We start from the raw sequence: 11,347 nt of genomic DNA, 5'->3' as shown, positions 1-11,347 counted from the left end.
GAAGCTGTTCTCACTGACATGGAAATAAAGTATGCTTCAAAACGGTTTTGAGGGAAAATGCATGCAAAAATCTTATTTAACCTGTTGCCAAATCCTGAGGTTGCCCTCTATCTTCAGATGGTATACCCAGGATCCATCCAAACAACTTACAGTTATTATCTTCCTACAAAGATGACATGTACATTTGTTCCAACCAATTCAGTAAGTCAAACCAGTATTCTTGTGTAAAACTTTTTATTAAAAAGAGAAAGGGTCCTCTGCAACAAGAGGTAGGTACAGTCATAACATTTAACATTTCAAAATTTGCAATAGATTAGATGTGGAATTTTATTTGTGACAAAGACTACGTCTCAAGTTTAGAAAGTCTTATTCTCACACCTGAAAACACAGCCAACACACCTGTCAGTTACAACTTGTTAACTATATAGTTATAACTTTATATGCATATATAAAGCTGTAGCTATATGTTGCAAGTTACCAGCACATTATCAAGTTCTAACATGATGCATCCATGATGAAGCTTTAAATAATCCAAAGTAATGTTATTAAAATGCTAAGATCCTTATAGAATCTTTCACATTTCACAACTTTTAACAGTTTTTCCTGTCCAATTCTCATAACACAAAAGGTTATATTCTCTAAATGTATAAAAAACTCAGATTAAAAAAAACCCCATCTCTCTCAGGTGACATAAAAAGAATTTCAAAGAATCCCATAGTTTGTTCTTAGAATTAATACTTGAAAAATATCTTTACAGAAAAAAAATCATGGATTTACCTTTTCTTCACTTGGTATGTGCGTGTGTATTACACACATCAGTTTACAGCAAATATCTTGCCCTAGCAACTACCTTCCTGCTTACCAAAACCAAACAGGCATTAGGGAAGAAATGAGTTACCCATCCTGGAGCACCAACAATGAGCAACAGCTTTCAGAATCTGAGGTACCTTACATTTCTTCTGCAGTACCAGAACCAAGCTGTAGGACTCTCCTCAACACACAGATAACAGACTAAAGAGTATTATTAAGAATGAACCTGACATTTCCCAGTAGTTCAAAGCGATTGGTACTTCAAAGGGATACTGGAGTAGTTTCATGCAAAGAGTTTCTTGTTCACATGAATAGACTCTGCATCAGTACCATATAGCAGGCATGGTCCTAAAACATCTAAACTATTCACAGACAAAGTCTGGTATGGAATTAAGTTGGTGATTTCTATGCGGTCTTTGGCAGGATCGTTGTTTAGCCAGGCACTTACTACAGACTGGTTAACAGTACTGTGGGAAAAATAGGTAGTACTTCTTCCTCCTTAAAGAAGGGAGAGAAAGGCAGAAGAGAGAGAAATAAATTCCAATTTAGTTTATACATTCTCAGAATTTGGAGAAACACAGGAGGTATGGAACAAACATAATGGGACTATCATTTTACATTTAAGTCAGTTTTCAGATTAGTTAACAGATGTTGTCATCTCTTTGGTAAACGAAGGAAAAAGTAGCTTAAAAAAAATCAGGTACTTGAAGTGATTACAGAAACTTGCTACCAGCTCTGCCCAAATAGGTCAGTATAGCTATGAACTCTTCTTGCTGAGCAAACAGTTTTTCTAACCAGCAACTGAAGCAAGGACAGACCTAAGAACAAAAGTCTGTTTATACCCTGTCTTGCTATATTTGGGGCATCAGCTTTGCTTTAATAACAGTTATTCCCTACCATCCCTTCTTCCTACTTATTCTGCAGCAAGTGATATACCTGGATTTGACTTTCAATTTTTGCCACATAACATTTTACATTCAAACCAAAGCCTCACAGTTTGAGAGCTATCATTCAGCATAAAATCAACACATGACTGAAGTGGTGCTAAAAGCTTTATATTTAATACACCCAAAAATATTCAGAGTGCAACTTGCATTGATTATCCTATTGTTTCCCTATTGTATCAAATGGCAAATGCTTTGAATGGCAGCTTTACTGCCAAAGGTAGCAGATGACATCTAAAAGTCAGCCTGAAGTGGCAATCAAGTAAGCGGTCTCTGTGGCCAGAACATGAAAAGAAATATTAAGTCAGCATTGTGTCTTTAAGTAAAATCCTGACACGATACAAAGGGACCCAGTTTCATTTACTGAAAGTTCCAATTATGACCCTGAAGGGTAAATTCATAATTCCACTATCCCATTAACATATACAAAACTTTATCATACCAAAATAATTGATATTTCCCTCAGAAACTCAGATAATAATGTGTTGCTCAGGCTGCCTTCATGTCTTTTCTATATACAAAAGATTTTTAACTGAACACGATCTACCTTTGATTTACTAGGTTTGCCTCTTTACACACCGGACAGAATACAGCAGATTAAAGAAGACTACAAAAAATTCACACAACTGTTAGCCTTATAAATAGTTTTCCTGAAGTGCCTATCAGGGCTTTCTTTCTAAGAAAAGAAACCAGCTTTTAATTTTCTGTCTTAAGATTTTGTTGTTAATTAGATCGTGTAATAATATGAACTTTAATTATGTTGCAAACTGACCGGTGCAGACTGACTTCAGACATCCTTACCTTGATGAAGAAAAGATGGCTTTTCAGATATGTCTGTGGAAGCATCCCAGTGCCAAAGAGATCCATCTTCAGAACATGTAAATAAGTGATCAGGGTTGGAGGGATGGAAGTGAACTTCCCACACTGCAAGTATCAAACCAAAACCAAAACAAAACTGCTTCAGAAAAAGTATCAAGTATTTTGGCAAGTATGATACAGACATGCATTAGAAGAACTTGGGCCACCACCAAAACCTGGGGGAGGAGGGTAGGAGACCCAAACCCCCACTCTCAGTTATTTACTGCTGTTTTCTCTTCTCCAGGAGATAAAAATAAATAAATAATTAAAAAGAGAACATTTTCAGCACTGTGAAAATTATTAAAGGTTAAAATCTTATCTGAATTCAGACATTCTGAGTATTTTCTCATGCTGCCTTCCCTACTATTAACTTTAAATCTGCACACAGCATACATTCCTTCCCAGCACACACATTATTTTGTGTCTAAATACCACAACTGTGGAAAAGATGTTTAAGTCAGTAAAACTTAACATCAAGAAATGTTTTTATTCCTTAAATATAATTGTGGCATCAAGTCAATAAATTTTTTCCACAATATGAATTGCTATCTTGTTCATACAAAGTCACCAGGAAGCTAGGTGTTTCAGTGTTGTGGAGGCACTAAATGGAGCTGCACCATTTGCGGTTTTCCCTCCTTCCTTACATTTCCCAGTTAGTTAGTAACTGCATTCTTGCTTTACTATACCTGCATACCACAGCATCAATTTCTATGACTATAATATACCTACCATTCTAGAAACATGGGCATTCTGATTAAATGCATTTAACGACTCATTAAGGAATTGCCTACTAATTCTAGCTTTAGTTTAGATAGAGCTGGCTTTTAGGCAAAAATCGTCTCATATACGAAGAAGGAATAAACTGAAGCCAACTGGATGACAACACATTAAGTGGCAACTATGCGATTATTCTCTATGGTAGCTACAACACCTAATGTTTTATGGGGAGTTACAAAAAATTCAAAACTTTTCTGAAGAGTCGCCTTCTCCCCTCTTCCTTCCCCCTTTTAGATACTCACTTTCTGCTTCATGAGCATTTAGCAGGGACACCGGCATGGTACCTTGCCTAATGTCCCATATACTCAGCACCCCATCCTGGCCCCCCGTGGCCACAATATGCTGTTGATTGGGATGCCTGTCCACACAGTGGAGTGGAACTCGGTCACCTGTCCTGCAAAGGAGAAGGGGGAGCAAATCACCAAATCAATCATTAATTTTTCATTCAGCTTCTATTTCCTTCTTAATCCCTAGGAGTGTTGATGAACAAGGTAAGGGTATGGACTTCAGCTTCAATTCCTGCAGCATCTGGTTACTACTACAAGCTGAAGCTGCCTGACATCTACTGGAAATGAGAGGTATGGCAATAACATGAAGCTACAACTGGATGAACATTAGGTTCTATGCCCTGCAGGCATCCACATATATCAGACAGCTTTACAGGAATGAGAAGACCCTGTATACAGATTATAATCTAAGTATATCTATAGTAATAAGAAGGTTACTCTGAAATTCATGTTATAATTATACTTTCAATATATACTAGGAGTTAAAAAGGGAGACTGGGCACTAACATAACCAGGTACCTAAACCACAACCTATTAACAGGAATGAGACTTATTCCACAGACAACAGGCTTGAATCCAGCTCAGTTTGTTTTCTCACAATACCTTACAAGGCACAAAGTTATCATTCAAATACATTTTAAATGCCAGAAACTTTATATTAAGCCTGTGGAGAAAACCAGATGTAAAGTATATTTAATTAGAGAAAGAGAAAGTGTTTTGTCTTGAGGGTTGGTTGGTTGTTTTTCTTTTCTTAAAAGATCAAGTGTACAGCTGCAAAAGCCCTTCAAAAGTTAAATTGTAAAACAGACCACCTACATAAAATACTCAGCCACAATAACAATTCAGCCATTAAGCAGAGTCTGCTTTTGATTATTTTAATACCAAAGAAGTTATAAACTTAAAAAAATTAATCATATATCACCCAATTGTCAAGAAGTTATTAGGAAAGATTCACATCAGATTATATAAAGTAGCACGTGCTTCTTGGAAATATGTAAAATAAAATGAAGGTCTTACAAAGAAAATATTTGAGATGGCTCATTTCTTTGCTGTCTGAGGTCCCATATTTTTAATTGTCCAATTGAATTTACTGTCAAGATCTCAGTTGTGCGAAGGAAAGTCACTGCATGAAGCGTACTGCTGTCTGCATTGTCTGCAAGAGAGATAGGAAAGCACTCAAATAAACCTACAGGAATGCTAGTCTCCGTTTAATTACAACAAAATAACTTTTTAGAAAGTGGAACGCAGCTTCTTAAACATAGCTAATAGCCCCTAAGGGGCAGAGAAACACCAGCGTCATGATGTTTTAAGTGTTGCAAGGGTACTCTGTGAAAAAGGAGCCCTTGCTTCGTGTATCAAACATTACTGAGACAAATCTGTAAGAAGCTATATTTAATTAGTTCCAGTGAACTACTTGTTGATCCATAAGATTTCTTCCTATAGTTCCTAAGAGAAGGAATCAATTTAGTCAGATCCACGGTTTTCATAAGTTTTCTTTATATGCTCTGCATCTACTGAGAGGAGGCAAGCTGTGGAGCTTTTCATAGTGAAGTTGTTCTTCTGAACGCAAGAAGCAGTAACTCTGGCTGAGAACAGTTGTATACAGAAGTATTTAATTCAGCAACTTTCTCTAGACCTTGCCCAAGAACTGTCCATGTGATATCTTCCATCCCTGTTCCTAAAGCCAAACCAGAATTAGGCTTTCCTTGTTAATGTCAACTAAATGGCAAAGCTGTTTTTTCCAAGTCCTTTTCTCCAGTGCCTCTTCTGGTCAGAATACTATACGGTGTCAAACACTTCACGGCATCAAGGCAAAACTTTTGAGGCTTTAGGAGATAACAACACAGACACCATATTCTTATTTTCATTCAGTTACCATATATAAAGTTTTCATCTTGATTATGATGGGGTAATATCATTAAGTCTACTTTCAACTCAAGTATTTTAAAATTCTTTGTGTAAGTCCAAACTGAAAACATAGGTGATTTTTTTTGCTGCAAAATTCTCATACCGAGACAGAGAAGTTGAATTGATGCCTGGTTACAAATATTTCAAGTTTTCTTTGCTGTCTACTACTTAAATGAAAGCCAAGAGGGAGGAAAAAGAACCAAAACACCTTCAGAAAGAAATGTTAGATTACTGAACACTTAAGTTCTAAAATTTCATGACAGAAATATAGTGAGTGATTTAGCAATGTTACATCTTTATGGCTTCAAAAGGTTTTTACATGATATGTAACTCTGGAGATTTTTTCCTACCATAATTAACTATAAACATATCAGCTTTGTATTATACCCTTAAATCCATTAAACAATTAAAAAAAAAAAAGCAAGCTACTCCTTTACAAGTATTTCATGAGGTATAAGAGTTCTATCTTCACCTTAGAACATGTTGAGGGTTCAGCTTAGTGCCTAGGAAACGTCACGATGTCGTTGAATTGGGAACCAGTACCAAGGATTGCTTACACTATCTCCATCCTGAAGACCCTGAAAGAGTCTCCCAAGACATTCTCTCACCCTTTCCACCTTTATAGTAAAATAATCTCTAGTCAATGAGTTTGTGCTAGTCCATTCCACATAACTCCAGGTAAGCTTCAATTGCCAGGTCACAAGTATGACTGATATATGGACCAGTCCTAATCTAGCATTTCCCTTCTCATTTCCAAAAGGGCGTTTCCCAATTAATTCACATGTGATTTCTTAAGTGTTTATGCACTAGCAAATATCAATGCAAAGTCTTACCCCAGCGTAAGACTGGCTGATGCTACCACTACAAAGCAAGCACTTTTACGTAGTACTATCAAGGGAGCACTAAGAAAACTAACAACTTGCATCCTGCAACACATTATATTAAATCTGTGTGTAAGCATCTCACCAACTGCCCAGAATAAAATATAGGTGGTGGGGGTGGCGGTTTTGGTGAACAACTGCTTCCTGTGAGTCAGCAAAACATTCAATTCTATTAAACTTGCACCAGAACACTCTGTGCTAATATCTGTATATAGGTAAGTATTTAAAAGTAAAAATAACCCTTTTAAACTAGTTAATGTTCTTGTGTGTTTTGTGGGCATGTGCTAGTATGCATGTGCTAATACCTGCCTCATGCCCTGCTACCTTTTGGGTTTTTTTAAAGCATAGAAAGGTTTCCTACAGAAATTCTCAAGGAGCTTTAGTAAAGGACTGTATGCAATTAATAGGATTTATCTTGTGTGTGTATATACAGCCATGCACACAGAACTACCCCCTCTAGAAATCCCAGAGTACTTCCTTCCTTAATTGGCTTATCACTGTGTAAATACCTTCATCCGTTAGAGACAAGGTTTTGCTTGAGGAGAAACACCGGTAGTGTGTTAAACTGAAGTCTCAGAGAGAAAGTCTCAGTTTAGTAATGCCACTACCAAACATGGTGTTGCTGTCCTTCAAATTATTTCTGCTTTTAAATTTCATTTCCAACAGATGCTACAAAATTGCATTCTGTTTCCAAGAGACTAACCTGACAGAAGAGCTGAGAATAACCACATTTTGACAGCTTTCACAAAGATCATACTCTATCGCATAATCTATTATTCTAGCAAATACGGCGCTTTCTCACTAAGGAAGAAATTATCACGGTAAGCCATGAATGGTATCTGGCAGAAGAACAGGGTACAAACAGGGATTTCTGGTTCTTGGTGTTCCTTTAGACATAGATAAATAGATGGTTTTGAATATGGATACCATGGGGGTTAACCTTTGAAATGATCATTTCGCTGACCTCCAGTTATGAAGAATTTGGGACACTAATTCTTGAAATCTAACCATATTTCACGTATGCCATCATAGCATTTAACAGTCGTTGATGAAACAGAAGCCTACAGAGAACGTTAGGCTTGAAACTTCTCCATCAGTTAAAACATTACTTTGCAAGTATCTGAATGAATACAGAAATACATCTGAACTACGCTTTAAGTATCTGAAGTCTGGAGGAATATAGGAATAATCTGGAGCAAACACATTCAACTTGAAATATTTAATTGTTCTCAACTGACTTTCTTTCTTGTTGCTGTTTATCATTTGGGAAGCTAAAACTCAAACAAACAACTCTCATTTAAATTAATTTGAACAGTTATTTGACATACCTATTGTTCTTACTGCATCCTTTTGGTCAGCTTTGAAGAGATTTATTCTACCATCTTCTCCAACAGTGACAATATCTGGCTTGTTGCAGATGACCCCAGTACATGCTGCTCCACCACAAGATGTGTCTTGGTCCACATGATAATGGGCCTTCTCCCACCGCAGGCTGGCAGATAAAGTCTAAGTAGTAACCAGACATGAAATTCTGCTGTTAAATAACAATCCTGATTGACCAAAGCTTTCAGAATAATTAGGAAACCAGAAATGAGCTCCAAGCAAGCCACACTACCCCACAGGAATGAGCATCTCCTATACAAATAGGAATCAGAGATCTAAATTTTCCTCAACTCTTGAGTGCACAAGCTTTAAATGAAACATTTCTTTTCTGAATCACCTTTTCACATGAGCTAGAAATCAGAACACTATCTATTTATGAAGTGTGAAACGACCTTCACTAGACTTATCCGTTCAGTCTTTCCCTAGGCCAAGGGAAAAGAGCAGAGGCCTTTCAAAACATAAGGTCGGATTCAGATTTTGATTGCAAGGAACTTAAGTTTATTTTAGGTACCACATCAAACTATTAACAGCTATTAGTCTTTATTGTGTCATTTTAATTCCATAAAAAAGTCATGATGCATTTATTTTCAGTGACTTATAATCAAAGCAAGACTAGTGTGCATCTATCTTCCCTCACATGACACTCATGAGAGGAAATTCAACATAAGTCATTTAGTTCAAGAACACAAAAACTCTAATAGGGCAGGTGCAAGTCCATTAATACCCACTCCCCCAAAATAATCTAAACTCTCAACGTATGTTTTCAGTGAATGAACTGTTTTGTTACAGCTATATACCAGTGGATCACAGAATCATAGAATAGTCAGTGTTGGAAGGGACCTTAAAGATCATCTAGTTCCAATCTCCCTGCCATGGGCAGGGATATCTCACTAAATCAGGCTGCCCCAGGTGCCAACCAACCTGGCCTTGAACACCTGCAGGGATGGGGCAGCCACAACCTCCCTGGGCAACCTGCTACAGAGTCTCACCACTCCCATAGTGAAGAAATTCTTCCTAATGCCTAGTCTGGACAATCCCAGTCTATCTGGGTCTGGAATCCAATTTATGTAGTATGTAGGCAAAATGCTTTTTACTTTCCACACATGTCTAGAGCCAAATCTTTTACTAACAGACATAAAAAAATTGATTTTGGTATACAGATGTCTCTTGCTTTAGTGGTTTTGAGGAATCTTAGGCCAAGACCCAAGTGACCTGTATTACACAGAATAGCATCTTAAAGCCAGTGGAAGTTACTTACCTGGTTATTTTGATGATGACGGAACACAGTTACAGTTCCTGTTGATGAGGCAACCACAATTCTCTCTTGATCCAAAAACTAAAGAGAGATAATAAGCATGCTATCAGTTGATGCCAGCACTAAGATGCTAATTTTGATCTTACAGTAACCTAAATTATTGGTAGGTATAGTTAAAAAAAATAACAAACCAACCCCACAAACTGATACTAGTTGGTTTTGCCCTTCTTAATAAGAATTTTTTTCAATCTCAGCATTTTGACCGCTCATTGTGACTTAACTTCTAAGTGACAAGCCCTTAAAAACAAGGATCTGTTTGACACAGCTATTTTACCTGCATGTCCATAACATCACCATCGTGCCTGATGTCACACAGCAGCTGATGTTCTCCATGACATTCACTGTTGAGGCCCCCATCTCCAACATCTCCAGCAGACCAAATGGAGATCCTGTTATCCTGTACGGAAATGACACCACCAGATTTATTCAAAAACGCTCCTGAAAGTATGCAATGACAAGCCAGCCTGGATGGCACAGCCTTCCCACTACAGCCAGGAAATCACAGAATCACTAGGTTTGAAAAGACCTCTTAGATCATCGAGTCCAACTGGTCCTATCTGCCACTAAACCATATCCCTGAGCACCTCGTCTAACCGTGTTTTAAATACCTCCAGGGATGGGGATTCAACCACCTCCCTGGGCAGCCTCTGCCAGTGCCCGATGACCCTTTCTGTGAAAAATTTTCTTCTTGATATTCAGTCTGAACCTCCCCTGGCACAGCTTGAGGCCATTCCCCCTTGTCCTGTCCCCTGTCACTTGGGAGAAGAGGCCAGCACCCATCTCTCTACAACCTCCTTTCAGGTAGTCGTAGAGAGTAATAAGGTCTCCCCTCAGCCTCCTCTTCTCAAGGCTAAACAACCCCAGTTCCCTCAGCCGCTCCCCCTAAGACTTGTTCTCCAGCCCCTTCACCAGCTTCATTGCTCTCCTCTGGACACGCTCCAGAGCCTCAACATCCTTCTTGGAGTGAGGGGCCCAGAACTGAACACAATATTGGAGGTGTGGTCTCACCAGTGCTGAGTACAGAGGGAGAATAACCTCCCTGGACCTGCTGGCCACGCCGTTTCTGATACAAGCCAAGATGCCATTGGCCTTCTTGGTCACCTGGGCACACTGCTGGCTCATGTTCAGTCAGCTGTCAATCAACACCCCCAGGCCCTTCTCCTCCGTGCAGCTCTCCAGCCACTCTTCCCCAAGCCTGTAGCACTGCACAGGGTTGTTGTGCCCCAAGTGAAGGACCCGGCATTTGGCCTTGTTAAACCTCATGCCATTGGCCCCAGCCCATCGGTCCAGCCTGTTCAGACCCCTCTGCAGAGTCTCCCTACCCTCAAGCAGAGCAACACTTCCACCCAGCTTAATGTGGTCTGCAAACTTGCTAAGGGTGCACTCAATGCCTTCATCCAGGTCATTGATAAAGATATTGAACAGGACCGGACCCGCACTGAGCCCTGGGGGACACCACTAGTGACCCGCCTCCAGCTGGAAAAGCAATAGGCAGCCGGAGGGAAGCGCTAGCCCCGAGGGATAACTCTGCCGCGCCGGGGGGCGGCCCCTGGCTTCCTTAGGGACCGAGGAAGGCATAGGGGGCCCCCAGGACGCGCGGCGCCCCGCGAAGCTCCGGCCCCCTCTCCCATGCGAAGCGGCGGAGGCTCGTGGGGCTGACAGGGCAGGACCCGCCTGGGTACCTCGTTGTCCCAGGAGCCAGTGGCGAAGAGGTCTGGGGGCTGGATGGCGGCGGGGGGCAGGGGCCGCCAGCGCGCCTTACTGATCTTCTGCGACACGAACTTGACGCACGCGTCCACCATGGCCTCCCCACCGCTCCCGCCCGCCCCGCCGCGCGCGCTGATTGGCTGCGCCGCGACGGCGAGCGCGGAGGGACACACTTGGCGCGGGGCGGGAACGCGCTCCGCTCCGCTCCGCCTCTTGCAGCAGCTGCCGGCGTTCACCGGGGCGGGCGGTCTGGATCAGCCACGGCGGCTGCGTCTTCGCCCTGGGGTGCCTTGCCCCGTCCCGCCCTGCCCCGTCGCGTTCTGCCCCTGCAAGCTCGGTCTTTGCCAACGCTGTTTGTATCACCCAGGCGTTATTGGCAGAATCGGTTCCAGGAGAGGCAGAAATAAAGAAATAAGTGAATTTGGCAGTGAGCCTAGCTGTCTTACCCTAGAGCGTTTTGCTTATCATCTTTGAAAG

At 40.6% G+C, this 11,347-nt stretch overlaps 1 protein-coding gene across 1 annotated transcript; it reads right to left on the bottom strand.

The window, feature by feature from the left end:
• Positions 1-13: 13 nt before the first annotated feature.
• Positions 14-10,988, bottom strand: NUP43 (nucleoporin 43). Its single transcript, XM_054063752.1, has 8 exons — positions 10,846-10,988; positions 9,438-9,560; positions 9,107-9,184; positions 7,794-7,971; positions 4,694-4,829; positions 3,632-3,783; positions 2,556-2,678; positions 14-1,308 (listed from the first exon to the last, which is right to left on the bottom strand). The coding sequence occupies exons 1-8, from the start codon at positions 10,963-10,965 to the stop codon at positions 1,094-1,096; spliced, it is 1,125 nt and encodes a 374-aa protein (XP_053919727.1). The 5' UTR covers positions 10,966-10,988; the 3' UTR covers positions 14-1,093.
• Positions 10,989-11,347: the final 359 nt, after the last annotated feature.

The sequence above is a fragment of the Cuculus canorus genome, chromosome 3 (assembly GCF_017976375.1).
Source record: "Cuculus canorus isolate bCucCan1 chromosome 3, bCucCan1.pri, whole genome shotgun sequence".
Lineage (NCBI taxonomy): Eukaryota > Metazoa > Chordata > Aves > Cuculiformes > Cuculidae > Cuculus > Cuculus canorus.
The sequence above is the reverse complement of the archived record's forward strand: the minus strand, read 5'-3'. Positions and strand labels throughout refer to the sequence as shown.

Excerpts from the sequence above, each read along its gene's own strand:
- NUP43 (XM_054063752.1), bottom strand. The coding sequence starts at position 10,965 with ATGGTGGACGCGTGCGTCAAGTTCGTGTCGCAGAAGATCAGTAAGGCG. Across the intron at positions 4,830-7,793 it reads GGATGCAGTAAGAACAATAG|ACAATGCAGACAGCAGTACG; the intron begins GTATGTCAAATA and ends TCTCTCTTGCAG. Across the intron at positions 3,784-4,693 it reads CCATCTCAAATATTTTCTTT|GACAGGTGACCGAGTTCCAC; the intron begins GTAAGACCTTCA and ends TCTCCTTTGCAG.